This window comes from Danaus plexippus, assembly GCF_018135715.1.
Source record: "Danaus plexippus chromosome 22 unlocalized genomic scaffold, MEX_DaPlex mxdp_33, whole genome shotgun sequence".
Lineage (NCBI taxonomy): Eukaryota > Metazoa > Arthropoda > Insecta > Lepidoptera > Nymphalidae > Danaus > Danaus plexippus.
Genome location: NW_026869856.1, coordinates 1,408,934 through 1,432,325, shown reverse-complemented (window position 1 = coordinate 1,432,325; position 23,392 = coordinate 1,408,934). Strand labels below are relative to the sequence as shown.

Sequence of the window (23,392 nt, the reverse complement as noted above, 5' to 3'; positions counted from 1 at the left end):
TGTTACAAAAATATGTCGTTTGATAGTCACTTCGGTTGCTTGGCACAGATAGAGTCCAGTTGAAATACTGTATCCGGAATTTCGATTTTTCTCGTTTTCTCTATACATTGACCAAGTATCAATATAATACAAATGTTATCGTATAAACAAACTTCAGTTAAAAGGCCTTCATCTACAAAAAAATACTGCTGAGAGACAATAAATTTAAAAGATTTAGTTTTTGCATACGTTAATTCCTTTTTTCAAGCTACGGATTGAATACTGTGTGGAGAGAAAGCGAAGGAGTGGTCATTTTATACGCATTGAGATAATAGATAAAAAATCACTGCATTAAATTTGTCTGCATAAATACAATGTATGTATGTATGTGCAAATTATTATACATTTTTGTGACACAGTATTATTAAACATCTTTACTTAGTTTGTTTTTAATTATTATTCGAAGAACGAAAAGTAGTAACAGAATAATATAATTTATCAGAATATAAATAACCTCATTTACAAAGTAATAATAGTATTGCAAAACATTTTTAATCTTAACTTCTGTGTTCTGTTGTTTGACAAACAAAGAGCGGTAAAAGCAAATCGTTGCTACTGTCATTAAAGTTCAGAGGCCGGCTAATAAGCGGGTCGGAATTGAAATGCTACGAAAGTTTTCTTTGGTGATATACTTATAGGAAAATATGGATTATATTTATCAGGTCAATAAACTCTGATTCTATTACATCAAAATAAAAAAAATATATATGTATAAGGGTTGTCAATGTCAAGTGGAGTGTGACATATTTAGGGTTGAAGATGATTTTGAAAGGTCATACTTTATCTTATTGCCGTGATTTTATAATTTACGAGACCAATCACATGATTGTTGATATTGAATTTGCTTAGATTATCAATTATCTATTTATGTGTTGTTCTTGGTGCTGGTAAAAATATAATAGGATTCTCTAAAAAAATCACATCTATCCTATTGCACAAACACCTTTGTGTATCGTCCACAGTGTTCAAAATTAAATTACAATTCGTTCATTAAATAAAAACATTAAACATTAGTAAAAATATCCTACAATTCCAGAATAATGAAACCAAGGTCTTGAAAAAATACATTATTGTAATAAAATGCCTGCTATTAATACATTTTTATACTTTAAAATATTTGTTTCAAATTAATAATTTAATATTTTAGGACAAGTTGGTATATTAACAATTTAACACACAGCAAGTACGTAAGAAGAAAAACTTTGATAATTGATTTGTAAAAAAAAAAGTAAAAGAAGTCCTCTTTGGTGGCCTGAAAACATTTTTATGACGTTGTGACAAATCGCTTACAACATCAAAGACACCTGCGATGTAAAAATGGCTGGATAGTGTTTTGTTTAGATAAAAATCAATACGAACAAAGAAGTTGAAAAAACTAGTATTAGGCATTTGTTTTGGAAAAGTTGACGAGATAGAAAATTTTATTTTTAAAGTAATTTCTCAGTTTAAGAGGATAATTTGTGTTTTAAAGTCGTACAACTTCGTCGTGTACAATATAGATAATTATTTTTTAGGAGTTATCACACAGGCGGCAGGATTATTTCTTATTTAGGCCAATTTACAAAGAAACTTATATTCTATCTTGTATTATATTATAACGGAACTAGTAAAGAAAGAAGTGTTTTATAATCGGACGAAATATTTTACTTAAAACATTATTTTATGTATTTTAAAATCAGGGCACAACTTTAATATTTTTAAAATGTAAAACTTCAGATTTACGATTTGTATCTGTCAGTGTACTCCTAGCTTGGCGAAAAAAAAAAATACCGTAGGAGATTTTGTAAATGCAAATTTTTTATCTCTAACACGACAGCACATTTGTCAAAACCTCGAAACAGATTCCCAAACGTCTAAATTGGGACGAATAAACAGTTTAATATTTATTTTAAACTTTTCATTTTTTTTAACATCCAACCCAGGACATAAACCCTCCATTCCTAAACGAAAAAATCGCTTCATGTCAGAGGCCGGTGTTATTGAGTGCGTTAATTGCCGCCATTCACATTTTACAAACAGACCGCAGCAGCGTTTTGATTGGATATAAATTTAAACAGAGCGCGCTGATTGGACCATATGTGCTCGTGTTGTGGTTTTTAATAGAGAAATTTAATTTTAATGGCGTGTTTTTAAACATAGATTTTAAATTGCAGAGTTCAACTTGTTAAACATGTTGTTTATATGGCATTTACAAATATCCAATTTAATTATTGATTTTTGATGATTGTTTAAAAATGCTTATTTAGCAGGAAGTATATTTATTTTGTTAATGAAATTTCTGTTCGAAGTATATATTTCGTTCAACAAAATGTTTAACGTAATTAAGCTACTACAGTAAATGCATAAAGTTCGCACATGTTTGTTAATAAACTACACACAAACAAACAACTAAACAAGCTATTTGAATGAACTTTTGCTACACGTGAATTTATAATGTAGGTACTCGTAAATATTTTATGACACAGGTAACGTTTGAGAAAAAAAATTCACAGTTCGAAATATGAAAGCCTGATTTAAGTGTAATTTTTTAAATACTGAATTATGCAATTATTTATGAACAGTAGAAAATTATGTTTGTTACGGTTTTTTATATTGTGGCATTTCACGTCAGTTCCTTAGCTTTAGGGAAGTTTTTTTTTGTTTCCGAGACAAATGAGAGTTCAAAACATACCTACTTAACTGTTATGGCTAACTTTTGATATTTTTTTTTACTGCTTACACATTAAGACAAAAATATATTTTTTTGAAAAACATATAAACTTCTTAAATAAAATATTTGCTATTTGTTAAAAATAATTTTATTTTTCATTATACGTTTTTAATTTTAATAACTTGATAAATAAAATTTGTAACACATACGGACACATGCATGGAATCCCAGATCAACTAGATAACCCAGATTTATAACCTAATCATTTGTAGACCTTAATAGACATAACCGGATAACCTACATCACTACTTTTAATTTTAAATAATCTCTATAAAATAACGAATAGCTAATCTATATCATCTCGTAAACATCTAGTATACTTATAATAAAGCTAAAAGTATATTCAACGCTTACATTCTTTAAAAATGATTGCTGTCAAACATCCGTCAAAGTTTTGGCGGGTAAAATGGCGTCTTAAATAATTTATAGGTCTCTTTTAAGTCGTTGACTTACTGATTTTTATATAATTATGATTTAATTTTATAGGTGGACGGAAAGTGATCAAAATGAATCTAGAAATAGATTTCTTATTAGATATTTTGCTTAATTAAAATATTACGTTTCCGAGAAAAAAGGATTTGAGAGACTTAAAAATAACAAAATCTTTTAAATAATTCTTTAAGCCGATCTATTTATTGAACTCAAAAACAAATGGAATGAATAAATAATAATTAATAAGGCACCAGAAATGAGTTCTTCAACGGTAATATTAAAAAAAAAAAGGAATATGTCATTTTTTTAATGTCCATGTCAATCGTTTATTAATTATTTTGACAAATAGTCGTCATAGAATCGAACAATGTAGATTCTCACTGTTTCTTAAAAGGAGCGTATTTTTAAATGTAAATAAAGAAAATTATTAATTACAGAATAATATTATGACTTCCCTACCTTTTGAATTTTGTGGTGTTTAGTTTTGCTGGTTTTTGTAGAGACCGCCATGTTTGAATCTTAGGACGTCAAAGCTTGGTTCTTGTTTACAGGGCGCAGGAATTCATTGATTGCTATCAATATATTGTTGTGTGCGTGTGTGGGTTATTGAATATGCCTGTGTGTCTATTTTTAAGTCCGAACTGTGGAACAAATTTACATGAAATTTTGTATTCAGAATGATTACAAGAGATAATTTTCCAGTCAATTATTATTTTAAGAAAATATTATTTGCTGTTAGGCACATTATATCTTGTTTTCTTTATTTCTCGAACTATAGAATAAAATATACTTGAGTAAAATATAAATGTTATACAATTAAAATGTTACACGAAATATTCCTCGTGATATTTATTATCTGTGAGGATTACCCAAGCGTTGGCGACAATGAATGTAACATTAATCTCCTACAGTTAGAAGATTTACCAATCATAAATCATTCTGACCAAAGTTGACTAAAATAATATAAAATATAATATTAAAAAGATATATCATTATATATTAATGAACGGATGAAGAAAGAAAATAAAAATAAAGAATCATAAATACACCGATATCTCTTACTTATATATAATAAATTTACATAAAACAACCACAGACTGTTTCAAAACGTGATTAATGCCCATTACTGAACTGTCATTTAAATTGTCATGTTGACAAGTGTATTGTGTAAGATCTATAAATATGAACTATTCATCGCTAGACCGCGCATAGCTGCGTGAATACCAGACATTCTACATCCGAACCTAATTAGATTCAACTGTAACAGTATATGAGTTAAATTATACTACTATCTCCGAGTAATGACTGACGTTTCTCCATATTTTTGACCAATTGCTGAAGCGAGGTAATGCTTTTCTGGCGTACGTTATTTTGACATAATTCGAAATTTTAAACATAGTTTTTTAATAATTTAATTTCACTCTTAAGTAATTAAAATGCACTCTGTCACAGATTTCGCAGTGATGACATTTTTTTTTAAATTTTAACACTTGCTTAGATTCTTGTCATTTGTTGGGTTAAAATTAGATATATTAAGAGATAAAATGCATCAAAATGTTTACAATTCAGTCCTTGTGTGTTTATACATAAGCAATATGACCACTCGTTACCATTAATTGTTCTGGAGTTTTTTTGTGATAGACAAACAGTCGTCAACATTCGTATATACGGAATGGATAGGTAGGTATTCAACATGAAACCTGTACTCAGACGAGACGAAACCTCTCAGCATTCAACGGATTCACAGTGCGGGTGTCGGGTCCATCGCGGTGCAACGAGAGCTTCAACAGTGCCTGGGAGTTGCGACCCAGGTGTAGGTTTAAGCAGCCCCCATAAAAGGCGCGTCAAACGCTCACCTCCACTGCAAAAGCTCCTCTCTTTATTTAGCCAAATTTGAGTCTTTACAATAAAGTCTACATGAAGCAAATAACAGTTACATCTTTTTTTGTATACATTAATTTAAGCACGATAATGTCATCGTAATTTTATGAATGGAATACTCGAAACGCTTCGTATTTAGTATGACGATGCGAAAACTTGTGCTAAGGTTATATATACATTGTATATTATATCTGTATACAATGTATATGCGGTGGCTGTACGCAGAGCAGATATATTAATATATTCAGCAAATCCCTCACTGAATACTGCAGCCGATAAATATTTATATTACTTTGGACAGATAATTTCAATGTTTCTGTTAAATATTGTCGGATTTGAATTCATTGTCTTAGAATGTTGTACAAGAAAATTATATGAGTGAAACGATAAGTCGTTATTCGTAGAATTTTTTTTTTTTTCTTATTTACATATAGGTACTGACGAAAGTGTACTATGACCATAAAGCATCGCAACTTTGTAGACAACTGTCTATGACATATATAAATATTGTTTTATTTTGATCACTGCTATAGTCTGTAATTCAATTTGTTTCTATAGAAGAGAAATTTTGATTATATAAAAAAAAACACGGATTAATGATCAACTATTAATTAATGATTAATGACAAACTGTATACTTTGTATTTTGACTAAGTGAAATCGTATAAAAAGTGGGGATTTTAGTTTAGCTGCATGTGGTTAGCTTAAGTGTAAAGCCATCCAAGCTTCTATTAGATTGACTTGAAATAACCAAGTCTTTCCGGTAAATTAAGATAGCTATATATATATATCAAATATTTCTCGAAGTATCTATTATTATCAAGAATTGACTGTGCACGTAGTTTTTTTATATTATTTGACATTAACAAATTATAACTTTCTTAGAATGAAAAAATGGAACGTAAAATTGAATTCGAATTATAAATTAGTCTCTGCTTTACAACGTAATATGTTTATTTGGACGAATAAATGTTTAAAATTCCACAGATAATAATTTAATTAGCTAGACCAGACCTTGTCAGCCTCATGGTTTTGAGTTCTTTATCAAATGTAAATCACCCAAGCCTAAATAAACGGCTTCGGTTGCGTAGACTATGTTCAGAAACTAATGATTCATGAGGTCATACAGGAAAAACTTATTTTCTTCCAGAACTACAGATTATTTATTTAAAAAAAAAAGTCATTAAAACATGTAAAGCTTTTATTTCGTAAAACATATATATGTATTATGTATATTAAAAATTAGTAAATATAGTTAATAATTTGCATAAAATGTAATGTATGTCAAATCCTCATAATATGTTTATTCAACAGATTACAGAGTGTTCTAGAAAATGAATCATATTATATTACAATTTTATCGGGAAACATAATAGAGTATTGCACATGATAAAATATTTAAAAAGAGAATCATTATTTTTAAAGTGAATTTTATATATAACCTCCTCTGTTATAAAAACTTTTTGGTTGTAGTGACGTTACCCTAAACTTCAACGATTTTGGAGAATACTTTAATAGGACAATAAAAAGGCTTCAGCGACATAGCATGAAACATCAGATTTCCTAAATAGGCACTAGTTTTAATGAACCATCTGTTACAAATTCCCAGACGTCCCTTGCAGATAATAACCGCTGTACAAAATGGGGGGTCTAAGAACATACGAACTATTCATTCATAGTTTCACTAGGATTTCTTATATTATATTTAAATGCATATACGATCAGTAGTTTACATTAGGTAGGTTATGTAAAGTTTATCATTCTTTAGTTGCGTGGTAAACATGACACATATGAGACGTACTCTAAAAGAAAAAACGGATTTTATTTCTAGATTAGGATATAGGAAGAACGATGTCTAAGTAGGATAAGGAAATTGTGAAGATGGAATATAGGTTTTTGTGAATTGTGCCCAAAAAACTAAACTTAAACATTGTTCTATATATCATTTTCTTCGAGGAGCAACGTTTGTAAACACTAGTACAATTTTTTGGAAATTCCTACAACTTCTTTCTATACGTTTACCACGAATTTACAACGACGAATTTAACGGAGGCTTTCCAGTATTTCATTCATATACTTTGATAATTAAGCGAAAAAAATTAATGATTAACAGCAAACTGTCTGTGTGTAGTTTGCCCATGATAACCCTTACTAAGGATACAAACTAAGACATAACGATGACGTTACAATAACAATGAAAATATGATTCCGTGTAGGTCTTTATTAAAACTGGCATTAGACTTAATATATAAGCTCTAGTTTTATCCTGAAATATAGTTCCTTAATAATACTTATTTTCACAAAATAATTCACATTACTAAAGGTCTAGAACATTGTTTTGTTTAGATACGATGTCAGCAGAATTCTTTTAACCAAACTTTACGAAGCGTACGTGTAATATATTATTTATTTTTAATTAAATCTTTAAACATGCAAAATATTAAAATGAGTCGAACCTTCGCGTGTATTGATTGAAATAAAACTAATATATTGGTATGTATAACGGGTTTATTTATTCTAAAACTACATATTCATGACGTTTTGGTTACCTTTCAACAACCGTGTGACATTTTTGTCATGCCCGCCCGTGATCACGGTCGCTGCGAAGTAATCTAAACGTTCCGAGTATGTAATTTAAAAAAATAATAAAATTACGCGTAGTACCTAATCCGAAAATATTAGTTTTATTTATGCGAAAATACCACGTAACTGATTATCCGAGTGTCACAGGAAGTACAAACAGGAATCTGAATTTGTCATGACAGATTTGAGTTATAGAGACCTTCATGAATTTAACATATGTCATCCGCTGTGAAGCCTCCAAGTAGGTCTATAAACTTGGTTTCTGTATCATGGACTAAATATTTTATCTATATTCCGTATATCATACAGCCAATGTGCAGACATCTTGATTTAGATACGAAAAACAATAGTTTTAAATTTTACTAAATAAACGCTGTAATAGCAACACAGTTGAATAGCGGGTTTTTAAAGACAGATCAATTTAAAGTTATATTAATTTTAAATCTAAATTTCTGTAATTATGTGAAAAAAAATCGAATGTAATCATAATCGAGATCAAACACAAAAATAGTTTTTTGCGAAATCACTTCTTGTTATGATTGCTAACACCATTCCAAGATAACGCAATATGGCCGATCTATAGTTACGTCGACGGATATTAACTGTCACTCGCTGGCGTCATATCCGCCGCTAGACTACTTCCGGATCCGACGACTGATTTATACGATTTTTGAGACATTTATGATAGTTAATTTACATGTATAATTTGTTTACATTTGTATATAATAGTTTTAGAATATAGTAAGTACATTCATGAAAATATTGGCTGAATAATGTTAAACTTGGTTATTATGTAGTCGTTTAAAAAAAAAAACTTTTGAGGCATCTATTATAGCAATAGTATTATCATAACTTTTTACTATAGTGATAAATTTTTAAAATTAATTGTTATGTACAAATAAGGAGGTAATTTAACAAAATTAATTATTCAGTATAACAACAAAATACAGCCATTTTAAACACCTTCCGTATTATTGTTTTGTATACTATTTAAATGTTAATTACAGAACAAAAGGGACTCGAGTGTTGATATTTACTTTTTAAACAGACGTCTAACTCGGTTTTCTTTACCTGAATTCCTAATATTGTTTGAATTGTCTTCGTTAATGAACTAATAATGACAATCGTAACATAATTAAGCAATATTAATCCTTAATAAAATATAAATATGTTCGTATAATAATTATTATTTCGAAAAAGGTGAAACTTTAATTTAAAAATTTCGAGAAGAACCTGTAAAGAGCTTCCCGCAAAGAATGAATTAATCAGAGCCTTATACCCCATCTACATAAAGGTGCCTCACCTGTTAGTTATGTAAATGAAGTTTTGATGGGAATTCGCTGTAGTTTTTTGGGTTACCTACATCAAATGGAAAGAGGTGGGTTTATCTGATCAGTTTTGTGATACCTCTAAATAGACCTCTGTTCACAGAACGCGATTAAAGACCTTCACATCAAGTTGAATACCCGAGTGTTTCTGTATGACAACCAAAAGCGAGACTTGTAGATATAAGCGAGATTGCCAGTTATATCGTGAAATTAGAAAAAAAAATACATTGCGTATATTTACGGTTATTAGACTAACTGCGATCTATACATCGATATGAAGACAACAGTTTTCAAACGACGAAGTTAATTTTGTCCTACAATTTAGTCATCTTTTAGATAGAGGATTGTTTAATAAAATTCTTAATTATCGTGTGATATATAAACGCGATCACCGCAAGGTCGTAGCTAAAGTCATTTTTAAGGTGACATTTTAATTTTCGCGTCAATGTTATAAAAGAAATATAATTTTGAAAATTCTTTATACTATGTATTTATATTATTGTTTCTAAGAAAAAGATTCACGACATTTCTTTAAATAAGCATATACTATTTTACTGAATGTAAGTGAGCCAGGATCTCATACACTCACGAATTATCGCTACTTAAAGCGAGTGAATTCCGTGTAATTGCTGTTGGAAAACGTCCAATGCGCGTTTATATAAACTCATTTAAGCCTAACTCGATAGCAAAACTTCAATCCACTCTAAAAGGTCAAGCCTTGTCGTGGGATGGAATAATTAATTTAAATTAATTGGTTTAAGAACTTTAAAACAATTAAAAACATCGTTGCTCTGCCAATTTCAGTAAGACGTTTTGTTCGACTTGCATTTGTAAGTTCGTTTGTTCGGTGAGATCGAATCAAAGCAAGTGTTGAATAAAATTGTACAGTGACGAATTTAATTTTGCATTAATTCTTTTATGAATGATTTATAATTTAAAATATATATATTTATGTACATATATATTAATTTTTAATGGGATAAAATTCTGCGAATACATGCCTTAACATATCTGATGGACATCACTGTACAAAAAGTTTTCATTTAAAAATGTTTTTTACGTTTTTGTTAGGTTTGAGCTAATTTTTGTGTACCAAATGTCTCTTACGCTCTGACTAGAAAATAAAAATAGAATATTTTAAAACAACAAAAAAATCTGTAAAAAATTTTTAATTTTAAAATAAATTATTTAAAAATACGTGAAGTATAGTTAAACGCTATTAAAACATAAAATGTACGAATAAACGGAATAAACTTAATTTGAAATATTATCAATTTAAATCTTTGTCTTTTGTTGGATTTAAATGTGGTATATGGGTCAAAAAACCTTAGAAGACACGAGTGAAACCTCCTTAATGTCCTTCAGACTAGGGCCGTCACAGTTAAAGAACAGATTTTTTTATCAAAACATTTCTACCAACCGAAATACCATATAATAAAAACTATTTAGGCAATATATTTGTATTTTTATAAATAAAGTAATCACATTCTTAGATTTAAATGTTCTTACGTGAATTTTTGTACCAAAAAAATATCATTTATAATTGATTTTATATGAGTTTTTATATTTTACCTATTATGTTCTGATGTTTTGGAAGGTGTCAACCCTAGACCGAACCCCGAAAGCCTCACGTCTCAAGCCTCAAGTGTCTTGAGGTGTTGTATCATGCGGTGTGCTCATTTTTATCGTCGAGACACATAACTGGCATTACAAAACCACGTTCTATATGTCATATAAATTTTCGGAACACAAAACTATTTACGTTCGTAAAAAAAAAAAAAATATCTGTAATACTGAACTATATTTTTTATGGACTTTCAAAAGAAGCTATTTTCATTTTTGTTATTTATTTTTTTCAACAAACGAATTAAGACGATCATTCGAGCTTTCTTTTTTTCTTAACACGATTTTCAGTTACATTTGAATGTTATTAGTATATACAAAATCTATATTTATATATCCTGGGATATTGAACGTCTAAAATCATTTAAACCAGGCGTAACACGATTATGAAGGAATAGGATCTTCTGATTGAGCTTTGAGCGAACTCCATCCAAGTTTGTTAAATTTAAATATAAGTTATCATAGAGTTATTATTAATATACTGGATTTACATTTTGATTGATACATAATAATCATCGGTCAATTGACGTTGACAGTTTTTTTTTTTAATATTTGTAGTGTCAAAGGTCTTTGATAGCCGCAATTAGGTACATAATTATGTTTAAACCTTTAAATGATTTACGGTATTTACTCTACGCTAACCGCAAATTTCCATCGCCACGCTATTTACGTATCGTTTCCCGTTTTCCATTCAATAACCTACGTTAATACTATAATGTGACAAGATTTATGAATGAAAAAACTTTCAACGCGCCGTGTGTAGTTAGTCGAAAAAGTTAATGTATTTTGTCGAAGCAAACTTATGGTAATCATACAGTTCTCGGTTATAAATAAATAGACAGATATTTTATTTGACACAGGCTTTTATATATCAAATTAAAAAAAAACTCAAAACGATCAGTTTCTAAGTAGAATTTTCCAAAATATAATTAAGTTGATATAGAGTAGGTCGACTTAATGTCATGTTAAAAATACATAAAGATTTATTTTGCTTTAAAGATCCCAGACTTGTTATATACAAGATTAAATTTATACGATTCAACATACTGATTTCATTTATTCGAAGAGCACAATTGTCACAATTTTAATATTACAGGGTCCTCATTACATTAAAACTCAAAGATATTTGATTTACGCGATGCACATGTTATCTATCCTTAACGGGTTCAAAGAATCTTCTTTATATCGGACAATTAGTTTATTATACACTATATACGTTTTTAAATATATAACACAAAAAAAATCACAAATAATGACGTGTCGATAATAATTTTTACCCTAAATATAAGCAAATTATACGATAATTAAATCTATTTACCCTGTATTTATACCAAAGCTTTATATTATAGGAACTATAATTATTTTAAATTATTTTACGTAATATTTTCAAACGTATATTCCAAAGAATATAAAAAAATTAATACACAGGATCGCTGTAAAGTGATACAAATCAAACATCTGCTTTATTTATTAAAAAAAAATATATCCAATTAATAAAGCCGGTAACACACGAGCGTGAACGTAAACAAGACGAGCCCCTACAAGTGTTCTGAGGTGAATGAACGAATGGAGACCGTAAATCGATATCTATTGTTCCACTTAAGTCAACGGAAACGCTCTGCTATTTCATACATCACATGTAACTTAAATAAAACATTCACTACTTGTATTTTGGTATCATTTCTTTCTTAATATTTTCTGTAATTCCTTTTTTAAATACATTTAAATAAACCTTCAAATCTGTTCTAGATTTTTTTTTGTTATAAGTCAATCTGTTCACTTTGCCAGCGTCTCGTATTTTTCAGAAAAATTATAATGATAATAATTTTAATTCATAATAATGAAAGGCATCGCCTAGAGAGTTGTGTAAAATATTTATAATCTTATTTCTTTAATGTCCTATTGAAATTATATATTTTTTTATTACAAAACAAATGCAATCCCATTATTGCAAATAAGTTGAATGCTAGTTATAATTATTTTTAATAGCATTTTAAAATGTTTTCTGTTTTTGACAGATGTCATAAAACGCAGATAATAAAAAAATATAGAATATAGTCTAGTTATTGTATTAGTAATATAAGTTGGTCGCTGTAAGTAAATAGACTATACATTATATAACTCCAAATGGCGCCTTTGGCTTCAAACTTACCAAATATCAAACAACTGATACAAATTTCAACGCAATTTTGTTAATTTCCAAACGGAGCATCTGCCAGTATCGTTCGGAAACTTCCTGCTTTTAGTAAACTCAACAATTATTGGTTATATTGAAATGATAAGAAACAACTTTTATTATACAAAGTCTTCATTGAATCATATTTATATAAACCTTTAGGGATTAATTATTTTCACAGCTGAAAGTGTGACACCCGCATTTGTATGTGATCAATAGTTTCATAGAAAAGGGTGCAAAACAAACATACGGGTCGAATCTAGAAGTTGTTTAAACTAGATTTAATATATACATATATATAAATACTAACTGATTTCTAAACGGATTTCATACAAACTAAATCACTAGACTTCGTAGTTTCAAATTAATATATAATTTGATTCATTTAAATTACCTTTCATTATTTAACGTAACATCAAAATAGTTTTTTATTTGATAAATTTATCAAAACCTGCCCGGGAATAGTTCAACGGAGTATTAACTTACAGAAGAATTTCGCTTGCATTCTTTCGATACCTTGTTAATAAAATCGTTTTAAATTAAAAAAAAAATTATGACCGTTAAATGAATCATTGTTCCTTTAAGGAATCTGAATTGCGTGTGGAATTGCAACTGATATAAAATTCAAGAACCTTATCGTGTTTGTTAGAAATAATCGACATTGTTTAAATGTATATTTTGTTCCTAATTTATATATATTTTGTGATACAAAACACTTAAGTGTACATATTTATTTCATTCATTTCAGCACGTTAAATAGAATAACATTTTTGAAGTGAAATAACCTCGGTGTTTTTTATATTACAGCAGCTTTTCAATCTCTTGTTACGTAAAAATGAACCTCAAGCCAATGATTTATGTCAGATAACTGACACTTTACCGATCAATACGTCGTAAATTGATCACGTCAAATTTGACATTCCCCTTTTATTCCTATAAATTTATTATCCTTATTAAATTATATTATGACGAGAGCTTACTAATTTCTTTATTTCAAACACCATTTACAATTAATTATTTCCAAATATATTTACATAAACAATTTGTCATAAAAATTACATTTAGAGAATATTAAATAAAAACAATTGCCAGTGTACAATCTATAAAAAGGATTGAAAAATAATTTATTTTAAAACAACTTACTTTAATTATTTAAATAACTTTTATTTTCAATAATTAATATTTGAATGTAAATTTTTCCTTGCCAAATTTTATTAGACATTGCTATATTAAAATATAAGTCTATGGATTACCAAATTATATTTAGGATAAAGCATTAAATTGCGGTGATTATTATAATAATCAATAAATCCTAAGACAGCTCCTGAAATCATTGTACATACCTCTTAAGTAAAAGATAAACTAAATTGTAGGACAAACATAACTTCGTAGTTTGAACACTGTTATCTTCATATATCGATCGCAGTTAGTATACCAACTGTAAATAAGTTTGTAATCGCAAAACATATATGAAGTATATTTTTCCACTCCGAGACGCTGAAGAAATTTGTAAATAACTTCATCATAAAGTAAAGATTTTTATTCATAAGGGTTTAATTCTGAAAGTGTTGACATTTTAAAATTACCACTTGGTTGTTCTGTCAAACTTTTGACAGTTCTTCATTCACATATATTATATTGATACTCTCAAAAGAAATGAGTTCGATAATTCAAAATGATGGTAAATGTTCGAATATCTAAATGAAATCTTATAATTCGTTCCCTGTTTTATAATAATAATTCGTCTGTCACTGATTTATTAAAACAAAATAAATAAAATTACCTAATAAAGTATTCATTTAGTTTTGACTTAAATAATGTAATAAAAGTTAAATAAGTTGAGTTTAATCTATATTTATATATATTTAGATGACAAATATGTAAATTTTATTATCTGCATATATGATCGCAAACGCAATGAATTGTGTAATATTTTTTGTATTAAGTCGCAAACAGTAAACATTGAATTGTCTTTAACAAATAAATGAATCCAAAATAAGAAAATTCTTTGTAAGATTTTAAAAGTTAGATACAAGAAATGCGACCAATCCTTGAAATAAAATGACCTTTATCAACGCATACAGCATTTCATTTACAGATCAATATTCATAGAATGTATCTTACAAGAACGTAAAAAGATTAGACAGGAAATTAAATAAAATACTTATATAAATACCACAAATATACCGAAATGAACCTCCTTTCAATCAATTGTTATTTAAGACTTTAGAGTAATTAATAAATATAAAGGAAAGTTTCAAATTTATTGACTTTGACTTGATATTCGATACTAAAAGTAATTTGTTATCGAAAAAATTTACTCTGCGAAATGACCTTGATATCTCTTTAACCTCACCCTTTTAATTTTAAATATTAAATAAGATATCGTCTTAATGTTTGATCTTTATTTATCCTTCATTTTGACCATTAAAACTTTTTAAAACAAACCTCTTTTGATAAACATATCTCAATCCTTTGATTCAACAAACTTTGACTTGTAAGTTTAGATGTTGCCAGCTTGTTTGATATAATTAAACTTATAGTCAGTTATGTTGAATGCAGTATCAGAGTTGTAAATTGTTTATCGTCGGTTTTGACTTAACATAGTAATATTGATTTAATTTGTTATATTTCACAAATATAATTTTTTTTTAATTAATCTGAATATTTTATTGATAAAAAAAAATGAAGAAGACCGCTTTAATTTATTGAAAACTAATTTTTGTATGCCATATTTGAAATGGTCAATTGATTTTTTTGTTTAAATAATCTTACATAGACATTTATGAAAATGCATCCTAGCTTATATGAAAGTTTTTTAACTTAATTACTGTTTAATGTTAGGAATTATTTAGACATATTTTTTTCTTTTTAAACTATTTTGTCAAAGAAGAATTTTCACTTATAACGGATTTTCTCAAGCAGCAATAGTTTAGTCTTAGGTATGTACATTTCCAGGAAATTTATTATTCTTTTATAGTTATGACTGTTAATGTGGGATTTGCCCTCAATTACAACGTACTGATTTGGAATACTGATTCAATCAGAGATCGAGTTCGCTAAACTAATAAAATAACATGAAATTAATACGTTATAAACGTATTAATATTTTTATATATTCATTTACTTATTCCTTGACCATTACCATAGACAACATGTTGCAGTTTTTGAACGTTAGCGTGTATTTACAGGGATGTTTTTTAAACTTATAAACGGATTTTTTGCTAAAAAGAATAATATTCAAATTATTCAGCCAACAAATATTCAATCTATATAGTAAACAAATATTCAACCTTCATTTTCAATAATACACAAGCTAGATATGACAAAATATAGCCTTATTACAGTTTCTCAGATTACAAGAAATGTCTGTGTATGTCGATCACGTAGGCCCGCTTAGTTCAGTTTTGTCGTTAAAAGGTCGGATATAAGATCTTCGGATTATACTGTCATATGATCACAAATGTCATATGCGTTTAGAAATTGTACAGAAGTTGTAATTAAATATATATTTTTGAATATATAATGTATATAAGTTAATCATACTATATAAATCCATACAAACGTGAATTCTTTTTACATCAAAAATACGTATGTTTATTATCCTTATGCGTAAATTTATTCATAGAATGCTCAGAAGAAACTAACCATATAAACGCTACATAGCAATTAAAATGCCTTTCGCTTAACGCAATAAAGCAAGCTCACACGTATTGAATTGCTGGCGGTCTATAAACAATGCTATAAGAAAATTTAATATAAACAAACAATGAAATTCAAAATGATTGTACGGTAAAATTAATATTAAATATAATTTTCATACAGTTTAAAGTTATATAAGTCTACCTTTATTAAGTACTAAGGTTTTGAGCTAAAAAACTTCTAATTAGCCTTATTATTTAGGTTCAATCTATATTTTTCCAAAATAAATTGAATGCATATATAGTAATTAACTTTTTTTCTCTTTGAACTTAGTATTTTTTTTTGTTAGAGCATAATTAAAATTTTATATTCTGCAAATGATCGTTGTACTAAAGTCTTTACTATCACTGATTTCGTTGTTACTGTCATTGTGACAGGTAGGTCTTGAAAGTTTCAGCTCAACACGCCCTAATAATACAAGGTTATACTTTAGATTAAATATATTGTATGTACATTATACTAAAAATATTTTATAATACTAAAGTAAAGAACAATGAATAAATTTGATACTTTATTTATGGTGAAATTAGGCCACCTATTTTCACAATTATTAACACGTGACATTGAAATAATTTTATAGTATGTTTCCTTTTGAACTCCTTCCTGAATGTGTACTTAAAACCGTAACAATTTTTGTTCGAAAAATAATTAAATTAAAAACATTAAAATCCTCGTTGTTAACAATTACCCTTACTAACACTTTCCTTAAAAAATAAAATACTGGCAACGAATTGCATACAAGAATCCAATTTTCATGCAACAAGGAAATAAAAATCCAAAGCACGTTTTATATCATTTTATAATAATATAAACCCTCATCTGATATTTAAGTTTCCTGTTGTGGAGGAAAAATCAGAGATGAAATTCTTTTAAATCCCTACCTTTTTTATGTAAATTTATTCACTGGCAACACAATCGACTTCCTTGGATTAAGGACGGCATACATTAAGATGGTATTTGATTCTTAATACTTGGAAAAAGATTTTAAATATGTTTTAAAACTTGAATTGTTTGCAAATTTTTAAATTTAAAAAGTATAATTTGTGTTATTGCTATAAAGGTAGTCATTTCTCATATTATATTCATTTATGAATCGTCAAGCGTAATATATCAACGTTTATTAAAAAGCACTGAAAATACAGTTTTTGGTTTGCAGGCGCCCCTCGTGGTTAAGATAGATAAGAACTAAGTGTATTTCAAGATAATAAAATTTTTAATGTGACAGAATTAATATTATGTTGAATTTTGAATTCTGAGGTTGGCTCTACGATAGTTAAACAATGAACGATATTGACATAAAATACATATATAAAAATATTAAATATCGACATAAATAAAATTCTAAATGCTGTCTCTAGACATGTAAAATAAACTTTTGAGACACGTTATTAACGCATTAGTAAGCAAGATGATAATATTGTCAATTTAGTTTGTAAGTTTGAACTCTTAAATGTCAAAAAATGGTTAAACCGACTCGAGTGCGATTCTCACTTAAATATTGCAGAAGGCTTTTTTTATTTATTTTATGTTTGTCAATATATTTTTCTTATCAAAGTTGCTGTCATAGCTGTTATATAAGAAATGTCACGACACTGGCAGAATATACTATGCACGTCTTTAAACGAATGACGGCCATATTTAAAACAACTAACCATATCAGAAATGTGTAGCTTAAGATATTAAATTATCTATATATATATATGTATTTATTTATTACTAAAGTAATTAACTTGTGGTCTTCATATGAAAAACTAATAGTTCTACTTTGTATTTGTAAGCTTTTTTTGCATTTCAGACTAATATATGAAAAAATATTATTAGACAAGAATAATAGTTACAGACGTTTATATAATCTGTTTCATATTTTTCATGATTATAAAAAAACTATTAGTAGTGCTTTAAATGGCGTCATTATAGAATTGATTAAGATGTATAAAGATGTATCTTAACAAAAAAATAAAGACTCAATCAATGATGTGTAAATAAATATAGACAAATATATTTTAATAAATTCGACGAAGTAGGTTCTAATACAATCACAGCGGGAACAACGTGTACATAACGACATCTGAAATAAAAAAAAAAAAAAATTAAAAAAGATGTTATAAAAAAAATAATAAAGATCAAAAAGACAATTACCTTCAGGCGGGACTTTAATATGTATGACATCTTTTACTGTGATGTTTTTTAAAAAAACTTTAGAAAACACATCCTGAAAATGAAATATATTATAATAATGAAATGAAATACTTTTAAGTAAATAATAACTTAAAATTTACCATGACAACATAAACGTCAGTTGAATTCATTCCATAATGGCCGGGAGTGAAAGAGGCAGCATGCTCTTTATTGTGTAAATTAACAAGTGCGAAAGAGATGGAGTGATACCTGTCACCTTTTCGCGGTAAATGCGGCTTCACCCATAGCGTTATTGAACCTAACTATTAAATAGTAGAAAAATGTATTTAAATAAAAACAGAGCTTCTTTGAAGAAAATAAATTATAAATAAAAAAAAATAACTGACTATAACTGACTTAGATATATTCAAAAAAACTTCGATTTTAATGAAGTAATGTCTAAATTAATATAATCAAAATATATAAAGATCATCAACAGTCTAGTTACTAATTATATGAAAATTTATTTCAAACATTGAATTTATAACTCTTAAGCAACTGAAATATTTTGTTAGATGAGTATAGCTTGTCTTATTAACCTCCTATCCTGAAGTCAGTATATGCTTGAGGACATACCGCGTAAGGCCGCGCCATTATCCCCAGATCGTCTTGACCTATCGCTATTAGATCTAAATTAAGTAACATCTGTTTCTCGTAATCATTAATATTTTTCATGTCACAGCTTAACAACAACGGTGCGGCAAGCATTGAGTATACTGATATTTGTACTCTGCTCTGACTCTCCGACAGCGAATTAGTTCCAAATATTAACTGTCAAATAATATTTATTAAATAATAATAAATAAAACGCTTGGTCAAACTGCCTTCAGTATAAATTCTTTGCATGTTTTTTTTTAGGAGAAATAACAAATATTAATACAAAAATATGGATCTTTTCGGGTTTTCAAAACAAAGAGGTTTTATATATAAAATAGAGATACCATAAAAAAACCTTATTTAAATTATGTAAATAAAACCAGTATGTAGATTATATATATAAAATTAAATCTGTCTTGATGTTGGCATAATAGATATTATTTTTTACAAGTCCACACCACAATTTTAAATATATATATATATATATATATATAAGTACACAAAGTACCAACCATATCTGGATCATTCCAATGGCCTGGTCCATGATAACCATTAATATCGTTATATACCCCTTGATAGTGTGTTATAATGGCCTTAACTGCCTCCCATGATGTAGCCACATCGTGGTAATTCCGCCACATGTTGCAATATTCAGCCACACTTTTATAATCTGGCTAGGATTATGCCACAGTAAATATATATTTTATTACCGTTGAATGTTATAGATAATAAAAAAAAGAAACCCTAGATAACATTTAAGTATAAAAATTCAGTTATAAAACTGAAATGTAAAAACTTTTATTACTTTATTAATATAATAAATCATGAGTGTGTGCTTACCGTTTTATGGTGTATAAACTCTATATAATAAGGCCAGCTGCAGGAATATAGTATGGGGCGACCAGTGGCATTTAGGTGCGCACCAAGCTTTATATAGGCTGTAAATTTGTATGACTTATAAACATATATTATTATCCAATAAATGATTATTATGTACAGTTTTATCAAACATTTTTAAAGTGAACTTAAATCATTTCTAATAAAGATCATTTTCATGATACTGTTTATTAATCAAGTTATTAAAAACTATATTATAATATCAGTATAGAATTATAGTATATAGTTATGTCAAGGTATATAAATATTTAAACATAAAAATCACACACATATATATATATATATATATAATATTTTGTCATACATTTCATTACAAACAAAAGGACTTTATTCAAGTAACAAAAATATTGGAATGGTAATTAAAATAGTTTTATTATTATAAATTAATATTGTCTCATCGAACATACCAATATTAAGATATTCTTCGCTGACAAAACAACCGTCGACTTTTAGATAATCTATTTCCCACTGTGCAAACTGTTTGGCGTCGATGGCGAAATGATCTCTTGAACCGGGATAACCCATACATGTGGTGTCCGCTACATTAGTGTACAATCCAAATTTAAGACCTCTAGCATGTATCTGGATATGAAAGAAACAGACAATAATAAAATACTTTTCTATTTAACATAGCGTTATTTATATAATTTAGCTGAGATGCTATATGCATCTTTTTAGTTTAATTTACTTCTTATCTATCCATATATATTTACATTCCATATCATTTAGTATAAGGAGATTATAATGAAAATAATAAGCCGTTTACATAATCAGCGATAAATTTCATGCCTCTCGGAAACCTTGTCCTGTCTGGTACGAGACGACCATTTTTATCACGTATTCTCTCCGACCAGCAATCATCAATAATGATATATTCGTACCCAGCTTCCTGATACCCTTCATCGTAAAACGAGTCAACCACTGATAGTATTAATTCCTCACTGAAAAATTAATATGATACAGATGATTATAAAGGTTTATTTCACAGATTAATTGTGTATTGTGTAATTGTGTAAATCATTAATATAGGGATGAATGTGACAATATTAAATATTGTTCAAATACTTTATAATTGGTGCCATATAAGACACATAACTAATAGAGTATATCTGTGATATTTCATGTAAGTTATCTATTTTCTTTAGGGCTCATATATTTATATTAGGTAAGACTTTCATTTAGCCAAATTATCAAAATAGTTGAAGGTCTTTTGGCCATGCTATCTATTTAATAATGATATGAAAATAACAATATTTACGAAGTCATACTTAAGACACTTATGAGGATTCCTTTTACAGTCCACACCACACATATAGTATCCCCATGACATCCAGCCCATGGGAGGCTTCTGTGCCAGGCCGTTATTTAATAAATTCACACCACATAAATAAACAATAAATAAAAATAAACACAGAAACATTCTAAAATAATAGTTTTCGTGACAGGTGACTTATAGTAATGATAAAAGTTTGATTTGTCTGTTTATACAAACAAATATAACATTCGACACGTTTAAAATAATATTATTCTCGAAAAAAAAAATAACTTGAAGTGAAATATGACTAAATATTTACTTAATTCTCACTGGACAATTTTGACATTAAGGCGCTGTGTTCTGAACCGTTAGCGTTGACTTTGTGTAATTTATTGATACAATAAAAAAAAATATATCGATTTTAGAAATGAGATTCGTCCTCATTTTGAAATAAATAAACTTTTATCGTAATATTATCTAAAGCCATAACAAAAGCAAGCCGTCACGTTCCTTGAAGAAATTGTTGAACAAAATAAAATGTTACTTACAACAGTCGATCCGGACGATTTAAGTAAAGGGTCGAAAGAACCCTGCGCCTTATAGCCTTCCAAGTATAATTTCATCTAGAAGTCGAAAAAGCCGAGAATAAGTCTTACAAGTTATGTTGCAAAAGTAAATGGATCTCAAAAGAATTTCTTTTTATTGGATCTATTTCCTTGAAAATTTATTAAACGTGATACTTTGTAAAATGTTAGAAGAAAGCTAGCTACGTTTTATGTTTTGTTATGTTAGGATAAAACAGTTTTCTTTACACTTATTTTAAGCTCACTTGAGCACATGAATTTAGGGACATTTGGTTTGTTTTTGCTCCGTATTTTTTATCTGTTATCGTTTGTAAAACCTTCTATTTTTGGAACAATAGGTTTATCATTTTTCTATCACTCTATATTAAACTATCAGCAAATGACATTTTATTCAAAATGAACATTTTAAGTAAGTACAAACTTAAACTTTTATATGTTTTTATTCAATTTGATTTAATGTTAAATAAAAAAGTAATCGCTTTCACATTTATTTTTGAGTTAAAATAACTATTTATCAGCTACAATCTTTTAAAAATGATGAAGTGAGAAATGAAATAAAATCCATTTTGTAGCTTATAATTAACCATTAAGCAGATTCTGCAGACTTCCGTATCCGCAATTGCGGAGCTTCCGTTACGGTTTGAATACTATTTATGGACGGAAGTAAAATCTTTATGAGGATGCATACGTTCAGAAACTGACAAAGAAATTCGAAGAAATTGCAGGAGGTCAATAAGAATAGTTATTTTGATATTATTTTTGTTAATCATAGACATGTTTTGATTTTGAGCGAATTTAATAACTTTTCGAGTATAATACGTCGAATAGTCAAGCTAAAGAAATTTTACACAACATCATTTAAAACGAGACATACATTACGATATATTCATAAAATTTCTATAGCCTAAATATCGATAAATAATTTCATAGCACAAAAGTTGACGTTGATATAACGCTATAATTTTCTGAATAAAATTAAATTCAAAATTCCACATACATTCGCGTTCTTATTTTAAAAATATTTTAACTGATTCGGGGGTTTTTGTTTAAATTGTAGTCAATGTATTATAAAACAAAGTCCCTCGCCACGTCTGTCTGTCTGTCTGTTCGCGATAAACAGAAAACTACAGCATCGATTATCAAACAGTTATCACCAATCGATAGCGTGATTCTCGAGGAAGGTTTAAATATATAATTTGTTAAGTTTTTGTATTTACTTGTGTGTACATTAACGATATTTGTTGAATATGTCGGGAAAACATGAGCTGTCTGAGAGCTTTTAAGGAAAACGCTGCCTTAAGTCTTTGAGATATAACAAAATAATATATGGTGGAATTGTGTATCTTGTATAGGTCTACAGAAAAGTCCACGGTGGCATATTTTTATACCTTAAGGATAACATACCATA

General features: G+C 28.1%; 2 protein-coding genes across 5 annotated transcripts in view; one reads left to right on the top strand and one right to left on the bottom strand.

Moving 5' to 3' along the window:
- LOC116773441 (pikachurin) overlaps positions 1–23,392 on the top strand; it is a 96,776-nt gene that overhangs the window by 17,391 nt on the left and 55,993 nt on the right. The window lies entirely within an intron of this gene.
- On the bottom strand, positions 18,442–21,773 carry LOC116773442 (alpha-N-acetylgalactosaminidase-like). Of its 4 annotated transcripts, none has more exons than XM_061528830.1 (9): positions 21,414–21,773; positions 20,912–21,086; positions 20,553–20,727; positions 20,089–20,186; positions 19,761–19,922; positions 19,228–19,422; positions 18,753–18,914; positions 18,613–18,685; positions 18,442–18,541 (listed from the first exon to the last, which is right to left on the bottom strand). In XM_061528830.1, exons 1-9 carry the CDS (start codon positions 21,563–21,565, stop codon positions 18,510–18,512), a joined length of 1,224 nt encoding a protein of 407 aa, XP_061384814.1. In that variant the 5' UTR covers positions 21,566–21,773; the 3' UTR covers positions 18,442–18,509. The 4 variants fall into 4 exon arrangements, 3 of the variants coding, with proteins under 3 accessions (XP_061384814.1, XP_061384816.1, XP_061384815.1); XM_061528832.1 differs by having other exon boundaries at positions 20,935–21,086; positions 21,414–21,555; XM_061528831.1 differs by lacking the exon at positions 19,228–19,422.